The sequence below is a fragment of the Tursiops truncatus genome, chromosome 1 (assembly GCF_011762595.2).
Source record: "Tursiops truncatus isolate mTurTru1 chromosome 1, mTurTru1.mat.Y, whole genome shotgun sequence".
Classification (NCBI taxonomy): domain Eukaryota; kingdom Metazoa; phylum Chordata; class Mammalia; order Artiodactyla; family Delphinidae; genus Tursiops; species Tursiops truncatus.
Window position 1 is genome coordinate 103,301,576 of NC_047034.1, and position 26,792 is coordinate 103,328,367.

Here is a 26,792-nt window from a genome sequence, read left to right on the forward strand (position 1 = left end):
CTACCTATCTGTCAAGGCCAAAATCAAGTTCTATCACCTCTAAAGCCCTTCCCAGCTTTTCCAGTGCAAGTCAATTTCTCACTCTTGAACCATAGCACACACCACGTGTAATTTCACCTGACACTTATTGTAATGCATTGCCTTATTATTTTAAAAAGTTTTATTTCTAACTTAAATTTAAACTGAGAGTTAGGGTGGTTATACTTTTTTGTAGTCCCAAAGTACGTGCCTTACAGGGACAAACATCCAAGTAGGTACTGACAGAAAAACAAAGTCAAAGAACTTTTGTCTAAGGGAAACCTATGCTTTTAACAATAACCTGAGCACCTGAAATAAGTAGCTACAACTTAACCATCAAGAAACTGTTAAAGTGTTGTTTTAAAGGAAAACATTCTAAAGGTAAGTAATTTTCACCTTGCTAGAGATAATATTTTAAGTCAGCAATAATTATCACCTTGTTTTAACAATTTAAGTAACATACTGATCTATGTTTTTTGCCTCACAAGGGCTTATTTTAAACCTCTTGTGGAAACCTATGCTTATATGGTCAGACTTACGATCAATCTTCTCCAAAAATAATAAAATAAAAACTTTATTAAACAGTGAGTATCTCACAGGATGGATGGAAAGCAAGCTATAAGTCATGACCCATCCTAAAGATCTATTAACAACCAGCAAAAAAGTACATCATACTATCAATAAAACAACCTCAACCATCACCTGAATTGGTACAAGTCTCATATGTCCCAGCCACTTAACATATACTTTACAAAAATTTACAACCATGAAAGCTAAATATTTTCCAGATATTATAGATGAGGAAACTAACATGGAATGATTAAGTAACTTAACCAAGATTTACAGCTTCAGTGACCCAAAGATAAACCAACATTTGACCTATGACAATCTTGATTAACCTCTACAATAAACCCATCTGAATACTTAAGATTAATTTTATAACTTCATATTTAAATATTAGGATTATTAGCTGTAAAACATCTCCCCCTAAAGTTCTGAGTTAAGATCTAGGAAAAGAGAATCTTCAGACCCACCAGCAACACTTCATTCTTAGCTATGGGATCTTCTGACACAGAGAAATGCTGGCAATTTTGGCCCTCTTAATTAGTATAGCACAGATACATGATCTACTAAAATAGTAACTGTGAATTACTTGGTGCCTACTAAGTGAATGGCACTATTCTATAGGAAACTTTGCTCCAAGGCCATAATCTATACAGTCTTCCCAATCTTGTATGATAGCCATCCTTGTGCTCAAGGTTTAGCAGATTGTTTAAAGGGACGTTTTAGATGTAAAAGGACTTCTAGATGTCTACCTCCTTTCAGGTATTTATTATTTATTTTTTTATTTTTATTTATTAATTTTTTTGGCCATGCCGCATGGCTTGCAGGATTAGTTCCCCGACCAGAGATCGAACCCGGGCCCTTGGCAGTGAGAGTGCCAAGTCTTAACCACTGGACTGCCAGGGAATTCCCAGGGATTTATTATTTAATTATAGTCATTATACTTATACACACATTCAAATATATATGGAAAAGAGAAAGAAAGAGAACATAAACCTTTTCTTGCTTACCTTTCTTTATTCTTTCCTTACCACCCACAACTTGCTCTTCTTGTGGCATCTGAGATAATTTCTGTCTGAACAGCTTTTCTAGAGCTTGTGCCATAAGAACGATGTCATCTCCAGGCTAGAAAATATATAAAATGTAACATAAGTTTACACAGTATGGTCACTGTATCAAATTTCTATAATTCAGGCTGCCTTAGTGAAGGCAGTGCCATAGTACTCTTAGACAATATTTACTAAACAGTATTTATCACTTCTAAATTAAGTATAGCAGCTCGCATTTAAAATTCTAACATCCTACCCCTATAACTTCTAAAAAGGACTGAGGATGCCATTCTGAGCACTAAGGGTTAAAATCCAACCAATCCTACTAATACAAAAAGGTATTAGAAATTAGAATTTCTACCTTACAAATAGGATAAAGTAAAACTTGTTCATGGCTGTGAAAAGTACCTCATGGTTTGACTTGATGTGATTCAATTTTCAATTAACTAAGCAATAAAGTGACACTGTAGAGCTAAGTTTTTAAATCTTAACTATCTGCTTAGAAGTCTTCATCTTGCTTTACTTGACTACTGAGAAAAAACTAAATTACAAAGCAAGGCCTAAAGCAGACACCTATTTCTAAGTTAGGTAGTTCAGGAAAATTACTGAATTTTGTTTTAAAATATTAAATGTAAGAGGACTCCTTACAATTATTAAATTAAAATGAATTTGCCAATGGTACTTACAGAATACCATTAGCTCTGATTTTTAAAAAAAATCATAGTAGCTAATAGTCTTAAATCTATTATACATAAGGTGGCACTGATGATTACCTTGGAAACTAAACCAACATTTCTATTACATTTCAGTGTCACTAGTGATTTTGAATAAATGGAAAATAAGTTTTAAAAATTTTAGATAGCATAGAACAGCTTGAAAAGGATGCAGTACTTAGGGAAACAGGAATCCTATATGGAGGAAAATTGAATACACAAATCCAATTTTATGGATGAAGACAAAAGTGAAGATTAAGTTCAAAATGTCCACATATATTATCATACAGGCTAACACATTAACACAAATGCAAAACTACTACTGAGATATAACACAGTGTGTCTGATCTTTAAGTTAACTTGTATGAAGTTTAGAAGTATGTAATTTGGCCTTCCCTGATGGTGCAGTGGTTAAGAATCCGCCTGCCAATGCAGGGGACACGGGTTCGAACCCTGGTCTGCGAAGATCTCTCATGCCGCAGAGCAACCTAAGCCCATGCGCCACAACTACTGAGCCTGCGCTCTAGAGCCCGTGCTCCGCAACAAGAGAAGCCACGGCAATGAGAAGCCCGTGTGCCCCGCTCACCGCAACTAGAGAAAGCCCGCGCCCAGCAACAAAGACCCAACTCAGCCAAAAATAAATAAATAAATAAATTTATTGAAAGAAAAAATAAGTATGTCATTTGTTTGGCTTCTTAGATTATAACTAGAGATCCATACCATAAAAATTTAACCAAGATTAGTGTATAATAAGATTTATCATTCATATTTTAACTAAAAAGGCAGAAGTGTAGTAGAGAACATTTTGAGATAACACTTTATTCACAGAAACCAGCAATCATTAGTATTTTATTTTTTAAAACATAATAAGCCATTATAGCTATTCAGACAAAAATATAGCAAAAAATATGGCAAAATGAACAAATATTGATACATGAAAATTAGGAAATAAAGTAAAAAACATTATCTTTAAAAATATGGAATGTACCCCAAATCAAGACTTGAAATTTGAAATCAGCACACTTGTTTATACATATCTCTTTGCTCTGTACGTAAGAGAAAAGAATTAGCAAGTATAGCATAAGGCTTACAGACCTTGTTGTATAAATAACAATTTGAAAACATTGTATTGAAGTCTTCTATACATTCCAAAGCTTTCACATAATATTTATGTTCCAAGCGTTTCCGGATTGTATTTAAATCCATTGGGTTTTTTATTATGGTGTAATAATCCTATGGTGTAAGAAGAAATTCTAAATGTTAGTAGTAAGAATGAATTCACTACAACAATTGGTACACAAATTTAAGAAGCTATACACCTGTAACTAGAGAGAGCAACTGATTAAAAGCGATAATATAGAAACCAAAACCTTTTGCGATGAGAAACAAAGTTGATTACCATGGCATTTTTCTTCAGAGAGAAGAAAAAAAAAAGCCAATAAAGAAAGAATAACGAAAGAATATAAGAGTAGAACCATCCTGGAAAATAACAAGGGCATGAAGAAAAAGAAACTAGAATTTATGGAGTCTGACAAATCCAGAGTACAATCCCAGCTCTACAGTTTACAAGTTATATTACAAATTACTTAACCATTCTGTTATCAGATGGCTAAAATTCTTAATATAAGACCTAAAGTTGAATTCTGTATGTGAAACACCTAAGTCTGTCAGGACGTGTCAAGAGTGACTTCTTGGAGAAGGGAACACTTATGACAACCTTACACCGAAAGGTCAAGGGACATATGCTATAAACAAGAAAGCATATGTTGATACTTAAAATTTACCACAACTTGCTAAAATGAGAATTTCAATGCTCAGAAGAATGAGTTTTTTGTTTTAGGAAAAAATAGTCATTGGGATATTCTTTAGTGGTGCTGAATAATTTATTTATTAAGTTAAATATATTTCATAATATTTCTATCAGAGGATATTTACAGGGTTTTACTTGTTTTAAACTAATATAATTATAAGATACACTCACAGGCAACTTTAGTTTGACAGCATCCACAGGCTGCTGAAAAGGCCAGGAAAAACTATGCTTCCACAAAGCCTTCAGGACAACTTTCTGTAGATACTGCAGTTGATTCGTCAATCGCCCATTTTTCTTAGTATTTATATATGCTGGTGGTGGAGGGTTAACAATAGCTGTTTGTCGACTTGGCAGAGACATTCTCAACTGCTTCAAGTCCTTATATTCTAATGTTGTCTATAGGTATATGCCCTAAAAAACAAACAAAAAAAGAAACCAGAAAACAAGCAACAAAAAAACTGAGTTATTTTCAAAGCACCTTTAAAATGGTTTTTATAGGAACAGAAAAGTTTTCTTCAAGAGTAGCAGATTTCATATTTTAAAGCATATCATGACTAGGGCAGCAAAAAAAAAAAAAAAAAAAAGAAGAAGAAAAAAGAAAAGCCAAATGATAAATTTATTTGTAAACAAATACAAACCTTTTTCTATGGAAGTACTAAAAGTTGTTTCATTATGTACGCTTCCATTTTGGATGATTTAAGTTATTCCAATCTTTTACAGTAATTTCTTTCTGTCTTTCTTAGACACAAATTGAGGTCTCAGCAGGAAAAGTCTATAAATTCCTGGTAAAAATGAAATAACAGGGAATGTTAAAGAGATGGTTAAAGAATAACTATCTGAGTACATCATTATTCTACAATTATTAATCAGTGAAGGGAGAAAGGCAAAGGAATTTTTCTGGCTAATGTAAATAAAGTGATTTATTTTAAAAGTGAATTATTAGGAAGAAAAATGACAAGTGTTAATATGCTACTCTTTAGTGGATATTTCTATACCTAAAATAAAATACTTTAAAGCTTCACGAGTATTTCAGAAAGATGGTATCTAACATTCCTAGACAACATTATTACTTTAAGGATAAAAGAGCAAAGGTACTACCAAGTGTATCAGCGAAGTATGACTATTAAATAAATTGTCCATTTTTCAGTGTTAACATTTAGCCAATTTACCTTTTTTTTTCATTAAAGCAGTGTTAGTTTTCAGCTCCTGCTGCATATTAATCACTTGTGGATCCTTCATTTAAAATTGTGGCTAACTACATATAGCATAAAATTTACTATCTTAACTATTTTAAGTGTACAGTTCAGCAGTGTTAAGTATATTCATATTTTTGAGCAACTAACCTCCTGAACTTGTTCATCGCACAAAACCAGAACTCTATACTATACCTATTAAACAACTCCTCATTCTCCCGTCTCCCCAGCCTCTGGCAACCACCAATCCATTTTCTGTTTCTATGAATGTGACTACTCCAGGAATCTCACATAAGTAGAATCATACTGTATTTGTCTTTTTGTGACTGGCTTATCTATTTTAGCACAATGTCCTCAAGGTTCATCCATATTGTAGCATATGTAAGAATTTCCTTCATTTTAAGGTTTAATAATATTCCATTATACGTATACACATTTTGTCTCCCCATTCATTCATTGACAGACACTTGAGTAGCTTCCACCTCTTGGCTATTGTGAATGGTGCTGCTATAAAAACATGGATGTAGGGGCTTCCCTGGTGGCACAGTGGTTGAGAATCTGCCTGCTAATGCAGGGGACACGGGTTCGAGCCCTGGTCTGGGAGGATCCCACATGCCGCGGAGCAACTAGGCCCGTGAGCCACAACTACTGAGTCTGCGCGTCTGGAGCCTGTGCTCCACAATAAGAGAGGCTGCGATAGTGAGAGGCCCGCGCACCGCGATGAAGAGTGGCCCCTGCTTGCCACAACTAGAGAAAGCCCTCGCACAGAAACGAAGACCCAACACAGCAAAAATAAATAAATAAATGTAAAAAAAAAAAAAAAACGGATGTATAAATATCTCTTCAAGACCCTGCTTTTAATACTTAGAGATATATCCCCAGGGTGCAGAAGTGGAACTGCTAGATCATATGGTAATTTGGTAATTTTATTTTTAATTTTTGAGGAATCCCATACTGTTTTCCACAGCAGCAACACTGTGTTACGTTCCCACCATCTACAGGGTTCCAGTTTCTCCACATCCTCATAACACCTGTTACTTTGTTTGTTTAACAGCAGCCAATGTAATGGGTGTGAGGTGTTGCGGATCATTTAAAAAATACCAATGCCCTTCTGAGATGGCCCATCTTCCAAGGTCCGCTTGCCTTTTGAGACGGACCACACTCTGTCTATGGAATGTGTATCTCTCTAAATAAATCCACTTCTTACCTATCAAAAAACCCCCCAAAAAACAAAGAAACAAGAAAACAATGCCTAGGTCCAAACCTCTGGAGATACAGCTTGAGAATCAGTTTTGTTTCTTTTTTAAGTTCCCTGGACATCCTGATGTGCAGTCAGGTTTCAAACCACTACATTAAAATGAATTAACTTGGAGATGACTTATAATTTTATCTCATCATTTCACTTTTCTCCTCATCTTATACAAATATGAACTAGAACTCAATAAAAAGTCATTGAGAAAAAAAAAAAAGTCATTGAGGGGGCTTCCCTGGTGGTGCAGTGGTTAAGAATCCGCCTGCAAATGCAGGGGACACAGGTTCGAGCCCTGGTCCAGGAAGATCCCACACTGCAACGAAGAGTAGCCCCCACTTACCACAACTAGAGAAAGCCCACGCACAGCAATTAAGACCCAACACAGCCAAAATAAACAAATAAATAAACAGATAAATAGATAAATAAATAAATTTTAAAAAGTCATTGAGAAGAAAGAAGGTGCTATTCTAGTGTTGCAACTGCAACTGGCTCTTATCCTGGCTTTGCAATTATTTAAAGCTAGCCTACCTTTTGAATATCCCAATCACTACACCCTCCCTTCTCCACAGAGATAACCACTACGATGACTTCTATCTCCATACATTAAATTGTGACTGTTTCTGAACTTTTACATAAATATAGTATTATTTACTATGTATTACACTGTGCCTAGCTTTCTTTCACCAATATTGTTTTTGAGATTTATCCATGTTTTTGCCTATGTTGTTTGTTCACTTTCACTTTCATTACTGTATTCTATTCTGTATACTGTAAAATTATACTGTATTCTATTGTAAAATTATACCAAAATTTATCCATTCCTGTTGAGACTTTTGGGTGGTTTCCAGTTTTTGACTATGACAAATAATACTATGAAATGCTTTAGTGTATACGTACATGCATTATGCTGGGTATAAACCCAGAAGTAAAATTGTTGGGACATAGGTTATGCATATGTTCAGCTTTAATAGACACCACCAGTTTTCCAAAATGTACCAACTTATATACACAACAGCAGTCTAAGAATTCCAGTTATTCCATATCCTTGTCAATATTTGGTATTATCAGCTTCTTCCATTTTAGCTATTCTGGTGGGCGTATGATGGGATCTCATTGTGATTTTAATTTGTATTTCTCTGATGAGTCCTCCTCCAAAATAAATCTCAGATTCTCACTACTTCCACCACTATGACCCTAGCCCCAGTCATTATCACCTCTAACAAAGACTAATGCCATCGCCTCCAAACTGATCTGAAACCTCCCAAGGTCTGGTTCATTGTTCTGTTCCTTCCACCTCCACTCCTACTCTCCCAGCTCAATCACTTCACACCAGCCATCCTCTTCTTTGAGTTCTTTGCATCAAGCCAGTTCTGGTCTCTGGGCCTTTACACTCTGCTTGAAATGCTCTTATTCCAGACTGATTCAAAATCATCAGCTCCTGAGGGAGACTTTTCCTTCACAACCTCATTTTAAATAGGCATACTTACCCATCCTCCCCAATTCCAATCCATCAGCCATTTCTCTGCTTCACCAATATATTTTTACCTACTTGCTTACTGTCTCCCAACCCACCCTCCCACCAACTCCCAGAATGTAAACTCTATGCCGGCCACGGACCTTGTTTGTATTGATCCAATGCATAGGACAGAGCCTACATATGCTGAATTTAAGTGTTCAGGTTCAATTTCATGTTAGAAATAAAGCAGATGTGACTTGTTTATACAGGGAGAAGTAGGGAGAGAAATCAAGGATGATTTAAGTTAGTTCCTACTGCTCAGGAATTCGCCTTCAAAAAAAAATATATGAATGAATGAATATACATCAATTATAAAATGCTTTTTCCAAACCTGTTCTACTCCTCAAAACCTCAGGCCCACTATACCCATTTGCAGAGGATCTCATCTTAGTTTACATGAGAAACTTTTAAAAATTAATTTCTTAGCTTCTTTTATTTCCTACACTATTACCTCTTATTTAATAAGTGCCTCACCTCTTTTCCATAAGGACCTTCTTTCCCTTTTTCCAGAAACCTATTATTTCATTAATAATTCCTTTATCTCCATTATTGTATGTTTCTTTTTTATTAGGTTTATGAAGCCTTTCCTCTATTTAAAGATTATGCAACACATAGTTCTGTTTCCTGCTTTGTCTTAAGGCTTCATTTTCTATATTTGTTTACATTATTAGCTTCTGCTGATATCTCTGCCTACAGACATGTTCTAATCAGCGTCTTAAATTTTTTTTTCTTAAAAACACCTTTCCATACGAAAATCTGCACGCAGACGTTTATAGCAGCTTTGTTCCTAATTGCCAAAACCTGGAAGCAACAAAGATGTTCTTCAGTAGGAGAATGGATAAACTGTGAAGCAATAGCCAGACAATGGAATATTACTTAGTGCTACAAAGAAATGATTTATACAGCCACAAAAACACATAAAGGAATATTAAATGCATAATAAGTGAAAGAAGCTAATCTGAAAAGGCTACATACTGTATGATTCCAACTATATGACATTCTGGAAAAGGCAAAACTATGGAGACAGTAAAAAGATCAGTGGTTGCCAGGAGCTGGGAGAAAAGATGGCACATGGAGGATTTTTAGGGCAGTGAAAATACTGCCATTATACATTTGCCCAAACCCTTAGGAATTACAACACCAAGAGTGAACCCTAATGCAAACAACAGACTAAGTGATAATGCTGTGTCATTGTAGGTTCATCTATTGTAACGAATGTACCCTTTTGTTGGGGGATGCTGGTAACAAGGGAGATTATGCATGTTTTTGGGCAGGAGATATACAGGAAATCTCTGTACCTTTCAATTTTGCTGTAAACCTAAAACTGCTCTTAAAACAAACAAACAAACAAACAAACAAAACTTGGGTGCAAAAAATCTTGTAAAGGTCAAATACATCCATCTGATTTCTCCAACTCTTCTGAACCTGCTCTACCAAAGACCACTAATACCTTGAAATATTCCAAATCCCTCACTGTTCCTAAGCTATCTTCCCAGACTCCTCTGTAGTATTTGAAATGGTTAGCAACACTCTTAAAATTGTTTTCCTTTGCATCCCTTACATCCTTAGCTACTCATACCACTTCATCATATGACCGTTATATTTCAACCACACTAGTCCACATTTTCTTGTTTCTGGTACTTTGATCAGATATCTGCACCAAATTAGTCAAATCCAATACTGAAGTTTTTGTAGTATTTAGGAAAATAATACTAACTAGAAAGAACTTAAAATAGCATATATTGGGTTAAAAGCCTATATATATATATATATATATGTATCTCCTGATAAGACAAAATACAATCTATATAGCATCTATAAAGGCTTTTTGCCAAAAATGTGTAACAAGCTTCTAGATTTAACTTTTCTGTAACAGAAAATTCAAGGGCTACAGCTGCATTGTCCAATGTGACAGCCTCTAGCCACATGTAATTCTGTTTATTTATTTTGGCCAAACCACACAGCATGTGGGATCTCACTTCTATGACCAGGGATCGAACCCACACCCCCTGCACTGGAAGCATGGAGTCTTAACCACTGGACTGCCAGGGGAAGTCCCTAGCCACATGTAACTCTAAATTTAAATTAACCAAAATTACCTAAGTTAAAAACTCAGCAGCATTTTAAGTGCTTAATGGCCACATATGCCTACTGGCTACTGTACAGGACAGTGCAGCTATAGACCACTGCCATCATTGCAGAAGTTTTTTGACGTGCTAGAACAAATGAAACGAAAATCATAAGGAAAGAGACACATGTAGAATACGGAATATTTTATAAGACAAATGGCCCATCTTTTATAAAAAGCAAGATTGTTAAAGAAAATGAGGAACTGCTCTGAATTAAGACATAATAACTGGGGACTTCCCTGGTGGTCCAGTGGTTAAGAATCCGCCTTCCAATGCACGGGACGTGGGTTCGACAGCTGGTCGGGGAACTGAGACCCCACATGTCACGGGGCAACTAAGCCCACGCACTCTAGTGTCCGTGCCCTCTGGAGCCCACATGCCACAACTAGAGAGAAGCCTGCACGCTGCAATGAACAGACCACTTGCCACTACGAAAGATCCTGCATGCCGCAGCGAAGATCCTGTGTGCCGCAACTAAGACCCGATGCAGCCAAATAAATAAATAAATATTTTTAAAAAAAAGACATAACAACTGAACTCAACTTACCATCCTATATCAAATCTTGGTTTGAGATCAACTACTAAAGACATTTTTGGGGACAACTAGGGAAATCGAGGGAATTTTGATAGGTGTGAGAACAGTAGGGTAATTATGTAAGGAAAAAAAAGTTTAAATACATGCTCAAAAAATTTGGTGTGAATAGCCACATCTGTGAAATAAGTTTAAATGGTTTTGGGGAAAAACCTATACAGACAAGCAAACATGGCAAAATGTTGACAATTGTTGGTAGTTATACAGGTGTCCTTTGTACTACTTTATCCGTTATTCTATATGTCAGAAATTTTTAATAATAAACTTAAAGTGCACTGCGATTGAAGGCAGCAGATGGACTGACCATGGACAAGAGCTCTGGTAATTATCATTGGGCAAAAGAATAGCTAATATTTGGTAATCTGATGATGATCTCAGAAGTGCTCTGCATTGGCTACAGGCCCTGGTTTCTTTGAGGTGAAATTCTGTCCAGCAATAGAGAGCTAGGAATTATCCCCTTTATAAAATATTCTTTGTAATTATCCCAGTCTTACTGTTCAAATTATTTTAATCTTTTCTTTCTTATTTAAAATTTTTTAAAAAGGAGCTATGTGGCTTTAAAAGATATTTGGCAAATTTCTGTTAGATAGCTGCCAATTTCACTGTTTTATTTTACATTCTCTAAAGACTGTTATTATTTTTAGCTTTTACTCTTAATTAAGAATAAACAAAAAATGCCAGCATCATGGTCCAGCAACATACCCTCTAAAAGATTCACCTTAATTGACATAATGGTAGGTCACAATTAGTAAGGTGTCAGAAGTAATTTGTCATTTAAATAGATTGGTTACTTCAAGATTTTCTCTAAAATTACTTCACTCCAACTTACTGAACTATGGAGTTACAAGTCTACTGGGAACTATGCATAATCCATGGCCTATACTGCTTATGTGAAAATCCACTGTTGTTTCTAATGGTTATGATGAGCTGTCATTTTATTGTTATTTCTGCTTTCAAAACATTTTTTACCCATGGATATATTTCTAAAAAGAAAGATAGCATGGGCAGATGAAATCTAATGTCACTAAGAATTGAATGTTATGTAACAACCACCAGTTACAACTGCTCAAAAACAATGTATCATAAATGATTATTAAAAGTTCTGGTTTAGGGTCTTCCCTGGTGGCACAGTGGTTAAGAATCTGCCTGCCAATGCAGGGGACACAGGTTTGAGCCCTGGTCCGGAAAGATCCCACATGCCGCGGAGCAGCTAAGCCTGTGCGCCACAGCTACTGAGCCTGTGCTCTGGAGCCAGAGAGCCACAACTACTGAAGCCCACATGCCTAGAGCCGGTGCTCCGCAACAAGAGAAGCCACTGCGATGAGAAGCCCACGCACTGCAACGAAGACCCAACGTGGCCAAAAATAAATTAATTAATTTAAAAAAAATTCTGGTTTACTTTGATAAAGATAATCACATAATAATGTAGCATCACCTTGTCAATTATTCTACGGTTCCATGGGCAAGTTGCCTGAAAATCAGATCCCTTTCGTCCACACAATAGCTCATTATAAAATAATCTTGGGAATTCTGGAGAAATTCTTAAAGATAATATATCATTTATGGATTTCAAAAAATAAACAAGTTTATTTGAATTTTAACATCCACATGGTTTGAATGGTATACAACAAAGTTTCCTTTCCCATTCTTGTCCCCCAGCCAACCAGATCCCCCTCCTTACTCTTAGCAATTTCTTGGGTATCCTTTTAGAAACTGGTTCTTTACACTTAATTCATCTTAGAAAATGTCCCAGAGCAGCCCCCTCCCTCCTTAATGCCTGCGTAGTATATAATCTTATGGATGTGGACATATGGATATTATAAGCAATGTTGCAATGAATATCTACTCACTAATAAGTAAATATATTGTTGCATATGTATGCCAAAACCTATTGGATATATTTCTTCCTTTCTTCTTTTTCTTCTTTTGGCCTGGCCTACTGGATTTATTTCTATTGGCAATTTCTGGGCCAATGCATTTAAATTTTGCTAGATGTTTAATTGTTCTCTATAGGTTATTCCAACTTATAGAGTGAAATTTTAAACTTCTAAGAAAAAGAGAGCCTTTGGGATTGTTGTGAATGTTTCAGTCATCCCTGACAAATACATATAGGCCAAAGATTTCCTGAAATGCACACACAAGCTAAAAAATGTTTCCAAAATGTTATAAGAAACATATAAGTTATTTTGCTGTGTGGTGGCACTTCTGGTTGGGTTCATAGATCTTACACATGCAGGGAAGCAGTACAGCATAAAAAGCTTGGATTCTTTAAGAGTTCTCATCACAAAAAAAAATTTTCTTTTCTATTGCTTTAATTTTGTACCTATATGAGATGATGGACATTTACTAAATGTATTGTGATAATCACTTCATGATATATGTAAATCAAATCATTATGCTGTACACCTTAAACGTATACAGTTCTGTAAGTCAATTATATCTCAATAAAACTGGAAGAAAAAAGAAAACAATAAAAAGAAACCACTGTCTAAGAATCTATTGGTCTCGTCTGATTTTCTAATTTAGTTTGGTTTCGTATACTTAACATGTCCTGAAATTTACCTTTTTTTCCCTGTTTTAAATTATTTTTTCTTAAAAGCCTCTGGTGTTATATCCCTCAAAGCATTCTCTTTTTTTCTATTTGGGTTTTGTGTGTTTATTAGGTTTGTAAAAGTCTGCTTATTAGTTTCTTTTCAAATACTCCTATCTCCTGTATATCCTGAATAAAAGTGGTGATAGTGAGGTGAAAAAAAAAGTCTGGATTCTGAATATCAGATGCCTCTAGGGCTCAGAAAGATCAAAAGCAATCTGCCCTGTGATGAGCTCAAATACTGACTACAAATCCTGCACCATCAAATTAGCCATCTCCAGTTCAAGGGAGAAAATGGTTTCTTTGAAATAAAATCAGGCTTTATTTAAGGTCAAACAGGTAATTTGTAGAAAATGTATATTCTTCACAATGCTTCAATCTTCTCATCTGCTCCTTCCTCAATCTTCTTGTCTGAACTCTTTTCCCAGATACTCTAGATAATACCCCTGCTGAAGGTCCTTGCTCTCTTCTGCCTGTATCTTCAATACTTCTATACTAGCTTACCCTCCATATAAACTTTCTCAAGTCTCCTTAAAAATTCCTCTCTTGATCCTATTCTATCCTTGTAGTCTCAATCTTCTCTCTTCTGTATCTCACACCAGAGCATCCTAAAAAATGACAGTCTTTACTCCCCACATCACACATGCCTTTTTCCTGCCATTCCTCTAAAACTTCCCTTACACTAAGGTTAATACTTACGATATTTACTTGTTAAATCCAATGGATTCTTTTTGAATCTTATACCTTACTTGACCTCTCAGCTATATCTGTCACTAGACTATTGTGACTCTCTTGAAACTCTTTTCTGGTTTCCAGGATACCACTTTCCCCAGATTCTGTTTGTTCACTTACTAAATATTTACAAAGCACCTACAATGGTGGCAAGCACTGAGCTAGGAATTGGGGGATACAATAATCTCTTTACAGAGACTTATAAAATAGGCAATTCCAACAGGATACATATAATTATTGCTGTGACAGAGGTTAAGAGGGTGCTAAGGGAACAAATAGGTGGGTCAGATTAGAATTCCAGAGAAATCCATAATCTCATCTTCTGCTAACCCATTAATATCCTCCAGTTTTTCCTTTGTCTTCTTTACTACTTTTCTGCAGATCTCAGCCACTCCAAGGCATCAAATACCTCTAAACAACTGACTCTTGAATATAAATTTACATATTCTGAATACTTATGGTGTTCCTAATTTCCATCTCCCAAACCACTCCTTTTGTTCAATCACTTGTTATCTCCCACCTGAATTCATGCAATGGTGATGCTGTGATTTTTGTTCAGCAACTTAAGATCATACTGCTCAACCTATAGCCCTTCATGACATACCAATAAACAAACCCTCTTATGGCCCCTTGCCTATCTCACTAGACTCATCTCTTCCTACTCTCCCAACACAGTGCCAGCCATGTTCAAAAATTTGCCAGTTTTCCACTGTCCCACCTACTCTTGTGCTCTCACGTCTATGCTTTTGGAAAATTTCCCCTCCTCACCAGAGCTCCCCTCACTCTTTAGACTAACTTCTATTTCATCTCAAGACCCAGCTCAGTTATTGCCTACCCAGAACCCTCCCTTGCTCCCTTCCAACCACCCGGGCCCTTCCCACAGGTCCCAAAGCACCCTGTACGTACCTCATTTTAATTCTTAACACAATCCAGCGCCTTGAGGCCTGCCCTAACTCCAGATTCCGCAACACCCAACAGAGGGTTTAATATGTTCCAAGGGCTTAATGTTAGTTGAATGAATAAATGAATCAAGGATGGGAAATTTCCTGTCCCAAATGATCACGCCCAGAATAAACACAACAAAAAAAGTCAGCTACAGCTAAAGTTCCATGTTTTCTCCTTCATTCCCGAAACTACAGTACAAGCAGCGATCCATCAATCCAAGACCTAAGAGAACTACAAAGGCCATGACTGTTTTTCAAATGGGGAGGTGGCTGGACAGCCCTTCCTTGGACCAACCTTCCTCTTCTCACCCCTTCCTTGGAAAAAAAAAATAACCACCACCACCACCAAGCGTAAGAGAAAAGCCAAAAACATTTTAGAGGGTCCACTGGGGCAATGAGCTTGCAGCTGGTAAGGCCAAAGAAAAGCAATCGGCAGCTCACCTGGGCTAAAGGCACACGCCGGGATGGCCTCTCTAACGGCCTCTGCTGTCGCACAATGTTGATGGGGGAGGGGAAGAGAGGAAAAAACGGTTATTCCCCACCCAGGGTGACAGCGAGGGCTCGGATCCCAGAGTAGTGCTTCCCGCAAGGGGCTCCCTTACCCCTTGTGGAAAGGACCTTCTCTGACTGTCCGCTTCAGCTTTCACGAGATGAAGCGCTGCAGGGAAGCACCTTTCCACCACCCGTCGCCACCAACTCTCGCCCCAATGGCGGCCGCTAGCAGGCAGCAACTGGCGCCTTTATTGGCGATCCTCCGGGGGCAACCTGCCCATTGGCTGGAGCGCATCACGTGGCCCGGCCTGGAGTTCGACCGCCTGAAAGGTGCTTGAGGTCTGAGCTCTGCGGCCCCAGGCTTGAGCGTGGATCGGAGATCGTTCACTCACCACGTGCACGTTTGCTGTGTGCTTTCTGAATGCCAGGCCCCGTACAGGGAGCTGAGGATTTAGGAGTAGGAGCGCCGCCCTGAAGGCTTTTACCCTCAAAACAAGTCAGTGGATTAGCCCCCATGTCGTTTAGGGGATTCGTGAGTTTTGCCTTGCGGTGTTGTCATGTTTTTCATACTTTCCTCCCACCCTCCCCAAAGCTCCATTCTCTTGAACGTAGTGAGTACTCAGCATGTGGTAGCAGCTGAGGTTGGAGCCAACATGGTTCATTGGGTTTAAAATAGCACTTAAGATCTGTTTCACAACAGCTGAGTAAGGAGACTGAGTTTGGATTTTGAGAGTCTTGACCACTACCTCATCATTATTTGTGGATGTGAATTAGAAAAATGTATTCAGCACAGGAGTTGTCTTTTGGACCCAACCGCAAACAGTGTTTCTAAATTCGTTAATATTCATTCCTAGATGGAAGGGTGGAAGAGGGAGGGGAGGACAAAAACAGATGACAAACTGCTTGAGAAACCCGTCAAAAACCAATCAACCTCCAGTTTCCTGAAGCGCAAATCTGAGGGTCATTAACAGCTTGGCATGGCTTGATTCAGTCGTTTTTATGTGAGAGAAAATGTCCTCAGGACTAAGTGTTCACAAGGAAGCCACACACTACTAGAGGTCAACATAAATAACTAGCTGCAGGCATTTTTACATTAGAGAGACTCTTCTTACTCAAAAAGCTGAAAATGCTTTTCTTTAGTGAAAGAAAGGACTAAAGGTCTTTGTTTCCAAGTAACCCAATGACCAAGAATTGTGTGGAAGAGTTAATACCATAGCGTTTACTTTATTTAGATTTAATACTTGTGTTCTTGTTTTTGTTGTATAAAATCTCATTATGCAGGGAAAAGGTAAGGCTTAGGGTGTAACCTAGGTACAGACCTCTGGTGTGACCATCACACCATGAAAGAGCTAAGGGTTAGAGGGGTGGGATAGGGAGGGTGGGAGGGAGATGCAAGAGGGAGGAGATATGGGGTATATGTATATGTATAGCTGATTCGGTTTGTTATAAAGCAGAAACTAACACACCATTGTAAAGCAATTATACTCCAATAAAGATGTTTAAAAAAAAAAAAGAGCTAAGGGAGGTCAAGGGAAATAAAACCCAGGAATGACAGTGCAAATCTTGCTCAGTGTCAACTTTTTGGCTCTCCTCCTGAGAACCAGTGGAAGGGATAAAGGCACACTCCACCGAGAAGCCTGAGTAATCTTTTTAAAAAAGCTAAATCTCATCATGTTAACACTCTTAAAACCATTCAATTATTTTCCATTATTTTAAAGATAAAGATCAAAACTCTTAGGATGAACTACAGGGTCTTACGTGATTTATCTATCTTCAGCGGCAACCACCCCTCCAGCAATGCTCCCATCTCCAGCCACTTACCTTTCAGCTCTTCCCAGTACCCTGTTTCCTCTCTCTCTCTCTGCTTCTGTACTGGGCTCTTCTCTCTTCTTCTTCCATCCCACACTCAGGTGTCAACCTAAAGTCATTTCCTCAAGGAGGCCTCCACTAGATTAGGTCTTCCTGTTACACTCATTACACTCTCATTACAACTTAATTACATAGCACTTATTACTAAATTGTACTTATATAGCCGGGTTATATTTCATGTCTTATTTTCCCCACTAGGCAGTAAGCACCATGAGTGCAAGGTATCAAAAGCCTCTAAAGTGTATTATCATTGAGTATATTATCCTTTGATCCTGCTGGGTTTTAAGAACTGTGACAAAATCACATTTGAATTAAGGGTGGGGATGGGTGGGGAAAGGAAGTGTGACAAAACCAGATTTGAGTTTTTGAAAAACTTAAAATGGTTGCAAAATTGAAAAGATATGGAGAATGGATTTATTTGGGAGTAGACTCCCCAGGATTTGGTGTTAGATGAGATGTAAAGATGACTTGGGGTTTCTGGCTTGAAGAAGGCACCATTTACGGGGAAGGGGATTGTAGGAGGGGAAAGCAAGTTTGATGGAGTGGGGAGAGCATTAGTTCAGTTTTTTTTTGGGGGGGCAGTTTATTTTTCCTTCTGTTCTTAGTGGAATTTCTATCATTTAGCAGATTTACTTTCAAGAGTTCTCCTTAACTTTATCTTCCCATTCATTCTACTGATTTTTATTAATTTTATTTTTTTAATACAGCAGGTTCTTATTAGTTATCTATTTTATACAAATTAGTGTCAATCCCAATCTCCCAATTCATCACACACCCCCACCCCCCGCTTTCCCCCCTTGGTGTCCATATGTTTGTTCTCTACGTCTGTGTCTCTATTTCTGCCTGGCAAACCGGTTCATCTGTACCATTTTTCTAGATTCCACATATATCTATGATATTTGTTTTTCTCTTTCTGACTTACTTCATTCTCTTTGACAGTCTCTAGATCCATCCATGTCTCTACAAATGACCCAATTTCGTTCCTTTTTATGGCTGAGTAATATTCCATTGTATAATGTACCACATCTTCTTTATCCATTCGTCTGTCGATGGGCATTTAGGTTGCTTTCATTACTGGGCTATTGTAAATAGTGCTGCAATGAACATTGGGGTACATGTGTCTTTTTGAATTATGGTTTTCTCTGGGTATATGCCCAGTAGTGGGATTGCTGGGTCATATGGTAATTCTATTTTTAGTTTTTTAAGGAACCTCCATACTGTTCTCCATAGTGGCTGTATCAATTTACATTCCCACCAACAGTGCAAGAGGGTTCCCTTTTCTCCACACCCTCTCGAGCATTTATTGTTTGTAGGTTTTCTGTTGATGCCCATTCTAACCAGTGTGAGGTGATACCTCATTGTAGTTTCAGTTTGCGTTTCCCTAATAATTAGTGATGTTGAGCAGCTTTTCATTTGCCTCTTGGCCATCTGTATGTCTTCTTTGGAGAAATGTCTTTTAAGGTCTTGTGTCCATTTTTTTGATTGGGCTGTTTGTTTTTTTAATATTGAGCTGCAGGAGCTGTTTATATATTTTGGAGACTAATCCTTTGTCTGTTGATTTGTTTCCAAATATTTTCTCCCATTCTGAGAGTTGTCTTTTCGTCTTGTTTATAGTCTCCTTTGCTGTGCAAAAGCTTTTAAGTTTCATTAGGTCCCATTAGTTTATTTTTGTTTTTATTTCCATTACTCTAGGAGGTGGGTCAAAAAAGATCTTGCTGTGATTTATGTCAAAGAGTGTTCTTCCTATGTTTCCTCTAAGAGTTTTATAGTGGCCCATCTTACATTTAGGTCTTTAATCTATTTTGAGTTTATTTTTGTGTATGGTGTTTAGGAGTGTTCTAATTTCATTCTTTTACATATAGTTGTCCAGTTTTCCCAGCACCACTTATTGAAGAGACTGTCTTTTCTCCATTGTATATCCTTGCCTCCTTTGTCATAGATTAGTTGACCATAGGTGCATGGGTTTATCTCTGGCCTTTCTATCCTGTTCCATTGATCTATACTTCTGCATATAAAAATATGCAGGTCTTTCTGTAAGAGACCATATTGTCTTTTCTTTTTTGCTCATCACAGAGTTTATTATTAATCCATGGTGGTTTCAGTTTGCCCATTCCATACTATATTATTTCTTAATCCAATGGTTCATCTGATTTGCATATACTGTCTTCAGTTTTGTTCCTTCAAGGCTTGTTTTTTTTTACGTCTTTATTGGAGTATTAATTGCTTTACAATGGTGTGCTAGTTTCTGCCCTACAACAAAATGAATCAGCTATACACACACATACATCCCCATATCTCCTCCCTCCCACGTCTCCCTCCCACCCTCCCCATCCCACCCTTCTAGGTGGTCACAAAGTACCGAGCCATATTGTCTTGATTACTGTAGCTTTGTAGTATAGTCTGAAGTCAGGGAGTCTGATTCCTCCAGCTTCATTTTTTTCCCTCAAGATTGCTTTGGCTATTTGGGGTCTTTTCTGTCTCCATACAAATTTTAAGATTTTTTTTGTTCTAGTTCTGTAAAAAATGCCATTGGTAATTTGATAGGGATTGCATTGAATCTGTAGATTGCTTTGGGTAGTATAGTCATTTTCATAATATTGATTCTTCCAATCCAAGAACATGGTATATCTCTCCATCTGTTTGTGTCATCTTTGATTTCTTTCATCAGTGTTTTATAGTTTTCTAAGTACAGCTCTTTTACCTCCTTAGGTAGCTTTATTCCTAGGTATTTTATTCTTTTTGTTCCAAAGGTGAATGGGATTGTTTCCTTAATTTCTCCTTCTGACCTTTCAGTTTTGAACATGATGAATTCAGGGTGCCTGTAAGATATCTGGGTAGAGATTTTGAATAGGGAGTTTATTATAGAGTTCAAAATACAATCTAGGCTGAAGTTGGGAGAGGAATGCAAGAAGGAGGTTAGGAGGGTGAAAAAGGTTTAAAATAATTATAGAGAACAGGAGAAAAAGCTGACTGGGGACAGGTGTTAGTAAGACATATCTGAGACAGTTGAGACCCAGAAATTGGTGACTGTTCATGGAGAAGTAAGATAGTTGCTTTTATCCAACACTGAGATTTGCCAGGGATGTGTGGCACAGACATGTAGAGAAAAGTAGCTTCTAAAATATTGAAAAGAAAGTGGCTGAAGACCAGGATAGTAAAACTAGGATATCACAGGACTATTCTAAGACAAATGTAAATAGTTGTAATTACATTTTTTAAGAAAAGCAACAAATGTAGTTCCATGAGATATGCATTTTAGTTTAAATCCAGATATCACATGAACATAGCTAAAAGACATTTTAAAGTTTCCATCCTTCATTCTAGCATCAGATTCAACAAGAGGAAGCCTAGCTCTCTGGTCTTCCATGGATTCACAAGTATCCCCAGAACTCAGAGTTAAAAGAATTTAAATGTACAAATGGTTTTGTATAGGAATTTGGAGGCAATAAAATACATATAGACATAGGAGTTGATTCATCACTAAAAATAAAAATACTTGTTACCTCTGTGTTGCTAAATCTAAAAGTCAGTTTTTGCTGGTTCCTTCTTCATCCTTGTTCTCAGTGTTGAAATGCTCCAATGTTCAGTCCTTGGACCTTCTCCCAATTGATACATCTGTCAGTGTATCCAGTCCCAAGGTTTATCTGCTCTTAGCTACCAAATTTACATCTTTCTAACCTGAACGTTTTCCTGAACTCCAGACTCATACACCCAACTGCCAACTGGATACTTCCACGTGGAGAGTCTACAGAGCATCTTAAACGTGGTATATCCAAACCTGAGCTCTTGATATCCACCTTCGAACTCCTCCTCTCAGTCTTCCCCATCTCAGTAAATGACAACTGCAATCTTACAGTTACTCAGGCCAAAAATTTCAGTCATTCTCTCTCTCACCTCTGACAGCTAGTGAAGTCCAAAAAGAGTTGATTCATCAACAAATCTTTATGGCTACATTTTCAAAACCTATCCAGAATCCAAACTATTCTGAGTCTATATAATTTTTCATCTAGTTTATTGCAACAGACTTCTAACCTAACTAATCTCCAATGCTTCTGCTTCTCCTTTTGGCCTTCTTCAGTTTAGACTCAACACAGCCATAGAATGATGTTGGTAATCAATTCATGTCACTCCACTTCTCAAAATGTTTTAATGGCTTCCCACTTCCCTCATAGTAAAAAACAAAGTCCTTGCAATGGTCTTCAATGCTCAACATTAACTGCTCTTTATCCTCCTCCTTCCTACCCCCCCACCCCACCATTAATACTTGATCTTATTGCCTGCTACTCTCTCCCATGCTCACTCCACTGCAGCCAAACTTGGTGCTCCTAGAACACCCTACCCACACTCCTGCCTCAGAGCCTTTGCTCTAGGTGTTCCCTTTGCCTGGGAGGCCTTTTCCCCAGAGAGCTGAATGGCTTACTCCCTCAAATTCTTCAGATCTTGTCAGCTTTTCAGTGATATCTTCCATAGCTAGCTTATCTAAATTAAAGCATTATATAGGTACACATACATGTATTTCTTATTTCCATCCTGCTTTACTTTTCTCCTTAATTCTAGTCACTAACATACTATATATTTGTACTTATTTATCTTATCTATTGTCTCCTTACCCTATTAGATTGTAAACACCATAAGGACAAGGAGTTTTATCAGTTTTGTTCATGATGTGTCCCAAGTACCTAAAACTACCTGGCATATAGCAGACCCTTAATAATTATTTGATAATTGAATTAGTTAACACATGTTTGGATTGTTCTTCTCTATCACAGAAAGAAGATATGTACCTATGACCATATAACAGGAAAAAAGACAGTTGAAATAAAGAACTAGGATAACCTGTGTTTATATATACATCATCATAGGTAAGTTTACCTGGGTAGACCTACTTAGTGAGTCATATATTAAGAATAAGTAAATTTGGGGGATGCAAAATGCTAAGAAGAATTATGAATATGATTTTGAGAGAAGACAGAAGAATAATACTTGTGATGCATAGGTTCCTCCATAAATGTTTGAAGAAACAGAGCCAATTAGTTGACAAAGCATGCAAAAAGGTTTTGAGTCAAATAGCACATATACTAACTTCAAGGGGAGACATGACTTGTAATCCTAGTCTTGCTTTCTGCCTATTCAATTTCATGGTTTAAAATTTTGACTTCTTACTTGCCTTAGACATTAATATTTTTATTAGCAGCTTTTCAGCTCTTATATATCCATTCATTTTTTAAAAAGTAAAATTAAACCAGTTTTTAAATTATTTTGACAATAAAATGTATAACATTTACCAATAGATATAAGCTTACAATTTTCTCTAACAAATTTATTTATTTTGGAAATAGTATTAAATACAATTAAATAATGCTCCTCAGGTAGTGCTTAAAGTATAGAAGTTTCAAATTTGAATGCGAATTAACATGTATAGTAAATAATTATTTTAATATATTCATTTCAAATAAGTAAAGATTATACATAAATAATTTTGGGAGGCTGGGCAGTAGACAGGGACTCCATCTGTGAAAAGAGAAGCCAAAAATTTTGTATAGTACTACCACAAAACTGAAGAATTTAGTTAATCAGCCTAAGAAAATTTATTTGTAAAATTGTTCCCCATTAATCCTGTATATCAAGATTTTGTAAATAGCACAATAACACTGGAAAACACTAAAAGAAAGTTAATTGCATATAGAATGGTAAAACTATATGACACAGAGAATTTCTATCCGCAATAAAAAATATAAATCATGTACAGTAGAAAGTTACAGAAAATGTCTCTGTGAAACCACTATAACCTAATCTGGATGTCCTCAGAAATTCCTAGCCCTCTTGAGTCAACTGGATTTCTGTTGTTTGGGCTTGACTGCATTTTCAGTCACCTCCTGAGAAAAGGAACTGAAGAGAGGTATTGGTGAGCCCCACCCTCTAAAATAAAAATAGAGGATCAAAACTACCATATGACCCAGCAATCCCACTACTGGGCATATACCCTGAGAAAACCATAATTCAAAAAAAGTCATGTACCACAATGTTCATTGCAGCTCTATTTACAATAGCCAGGAGATGGAAGCAACCTAAGTGTCCATCATCGGATGAATGGATAAAGAAGATGTGGCACATATATACAATGGAATATTACTCAGCCATAAAAAGAAATGAAATTGAGTTATTTGTAGTGAGGTGGGTGGACCTAGAGACTGTCATACAGAGTGAAGTAAGTAAGAAAGAGAAAGAAAATACCATATGCTAACACATATATATGGAATCTAAGAAAAAAAAAATGTCATGAAGAACCTAGGGGTAAGACGGGAATAAAGACACAGACCTACTAGAGAATGGACTTGAGGATACGGGGAGGGGGAAGGGTAAGCTGTGACAAAGTAAGAGAGTGGCATGGACATATATACACTACCAAACATAAAATAGATAGCTAGTGGGAAGCAGCCGCATAGCACAGGGAGATCAGCTCAGTGCTTTGTGACCACCTAGAGGGGTGGGATAGGGAGGGTGGGAGGGAGGGAGATGCAAGAGGGAAGATATATGGGAACATATGTATATGTATAACTGATTCACTTTGTTATAAAGCAGAAACTGATACACCATTGTGAAGCAATTATACACCAATAAAGATGTTAAAAAAAAATTTCTTCCTCACAGATAAACAGGAAAATGAGAATTCTATGTCATGCTGCAATCATTATCTGGTTTTCTGGAAAATTAAAATATCCCTTTAAATTAATAAACGGATGTTCTGAAAAAAAAAAAATAGAGGATCAAACCCCAGTGTGCTTCTGATTTCGATCCGAGAAGAGAATCAGAATCCAGCAATCCTTCACCTCCACTGGGATCAGTAATCCATTAACCCTATCACATTTTCACTATCCCTTACCTACGTCCTCTCTTCCCTTATTATCCAACTTTAATGCTGTGGTCAATCATGATAATCCCTTCTTGTGATCACCCTCAGCTCCTCTGTCTCCTCTTGCTTCCTCCTCATTTCATGCATGACAAGGTCACAACCTTTATTAAGCCCTTATTAAAACTTAAATTAAATCCTTATTAAGCTTATATCTGCCCTGTGCCTTGCAGCTCCGTTTGACTAAAGGAAAATGCACAACTGTGCGGTTAAGTATTCCTTTAAATGTATGTCCACGAACGCTAATGGCCAATTGTACTGTATTTCCTAATCCATGACTTTTCTACTCACCTTATTGGTGAGAGCTTTTCTCACCATCCTATTTAAAAGAGTAACCACCATTGCCACCCCTATACACTCTGTCCATTTCCCAAATTTTCTCCATAGCATATATAGCCATCTGACACATAATATAGTTGTTTGTTTGTTCAATATCTATCTCTTCCTTGAATGGAAACTCAGAGAATGGATTTTTGTCTGTTTTGCTCACTAACCTAGTAGAGTATCTGGCATATAGCAGGTGTTCAGTTAATAGTGATCTAATAATGAACAAATGATTTGTTCCTAAAGACCTCCTCTTTTTTATCATTAAAGTATAGTTGATTTGCAATATTATATTAGTTTCAGGTATACAACACAGTAATTCAATATTTTTTATAGATCATACTACATTTAAAGTTATTATAAAATTTTGCCTATATTCCCTGTGCTGTACAATACATCCTTGTGTCTTATTTTATACATAGTAGTTTGTAACTTTTAATCCCCTATCTTGCCCCTCCCCCCACCGTTCTCCCCACTGGTAACCACTCGTTTGTTCTCTATATCTGTGTTTCTGTTTTGTTATATTCATTTGTTTGTTTTGTTTTTTCAGTTCCACTTATAAGTGTTTGTCTTTCTCTGTCTGACTTACTTCACTTACCATAATATCCTCCAGGTCCATCCATGTTGTTGAAAATAGCAAAATTTCATTCTTTTTTATGGCTGAGTAGTATTCCATTGTGTTTATACACCACATCTTCTTTATCCATTCATCTGTTTATGGACACTTAAGTTGCTTCCATATCTTGGCTATTGCAAATAATGCTTCTATGAATATTGGGGTGCATTTATCTTTTTGAATTAGTGTTTTCATTTTCTTTGGATGTATACCTGGGAGTAGAATTGCTAGATTGTATGGTAATTCTATTTTTAATTTTTTGAGAGACCTCCATACTGTTCTTCATAGTGGCTGCACCAATTTACATTTCCACCAACGGTATACTAGGGTTCCCTTTTCTCTACATCCTCACCAACATGTGTTACTTGTGGTCTTTTTTTTTTTTTTTTTTTTTGCGGTACGCGGGCCTCTCACTGTTGTGGCCTCCCCCGTTGCAGAGCACAGGCTCCGGACGCGCAGGCCCAGCGGCCATGGCTCACGGGCCCAGCCGCTCCGCGGCATGTGGGATCCCCCCGGACCGGGGCACGAACCCGCGTCCCCTGCATTGGCAGGCGGACTCTCAACCACTGCGCCACCAGGGAAGCCCCACTTGTGGTCTTTTTGATGATAGGCATTCTGACAGATGTGAGATTTGTGGTTTTGATTTGCATTTCCCTGATGATTAATGACGTTGAGCATCTTTTCATGTACCTGTTTACCATCTGTATGTCTTCTTTGGAAAAATGTATTTTCAGGTAAAGACCCACTCTTCACCAAAGGTGAGAATGTAGGGGACAAAAGAGGTAAAGGGAACAGAGAAATCCTCTTGCCAAAGTGAAAAGTAGGAGACAGTGCCCTTAACTGGCCTGAGAAGAGGCCTGAAGTTCCCTGATGAGGCTCTATATTGACTGCAGAAGAGATATTCTTGTACTGAAGAGTGGATTAGGGAGCTCCTATATATTTTCTGGGATTGCCCAGCAATTTAAACGGGCAACTAGCTTTCAAATATTGTTGAAATTGTATAAACCCTATGTATCTAAACTTCTAATAATTGGCTGAAAATTGGCAAATATATTCTCTATTGCATGGAAAAATCAAACAAACCAAAGGGAAAAATTTACACATGGAGCAATGACCTTGTCTTTTGGCTGCCTTTGACAGTCATGATCCATGTAATGGAAAAGAAGAAGATTCCTTCAGTAATCCAATGAGTCCTTCCAATATCTGAATTCTTTGATCAGAACTAAAATAGTGGTTCATAAGGGGGAAAAATCTCCCCTGACCAAATCAGAAAAAGAGCCATGATAGCAAAATTAGTTACAGTGTTTAAAAAAAATTCAAAGTAAAGCAAACCAATTTGTCAAAATTCTTTTATTGCTTATTCATTTGTTTCTTAGGAGGCTTTGTGTTGTTAATTTTAGTGAATTCTGACCCCTTGTTTAGGCTTAACAAATTCTAAGGATGCATTTCTATTGGAGAATTGTACATTGTAACTTGGCC

The 26,792-nt window shown here is 37.2% G+C and overlaps 1 protein-coding gene across 1 annotated transcript in view; it reads right to left on the minus strand.

The window, feature by feature from the left end:
- BRDT (bromodomain testis associated) overlaps positions 1-15,804 on the minus strand; it is a 60,037-nt gene extending 44,233 nt beyond the window's left edge. Inside the window, exons 1-5 of the mRNA XM_073811226.1 lie at positions 15,705-15,804; positions 4,793-4,936; positions 4,326-4,565; positions 3,440-3,577; positions 1,593-1,707 (exon numbers count right to left, since the gene is read on the minus strand). Coding sequence (XP_073667327.1) covers positions 1,593-1,707; positions 3,440-3,577; positions 4,326-4,514 — 442 coding nt within the window. The 5' untranslated portion in view covers positions 4,515-4,565; positions 4,793-4,936; positions 15,705-15,804. The remainder of the gene's footprint in view (positions 1-1,592; positions 1,708-3,439; positions 3,578-4,325; positions 4,566-4,792; positions 4,937-15,704) is intronic.
- Between the last annotated feature and the right edge of the window lie 10,988 nt (positions 15,805-26,792).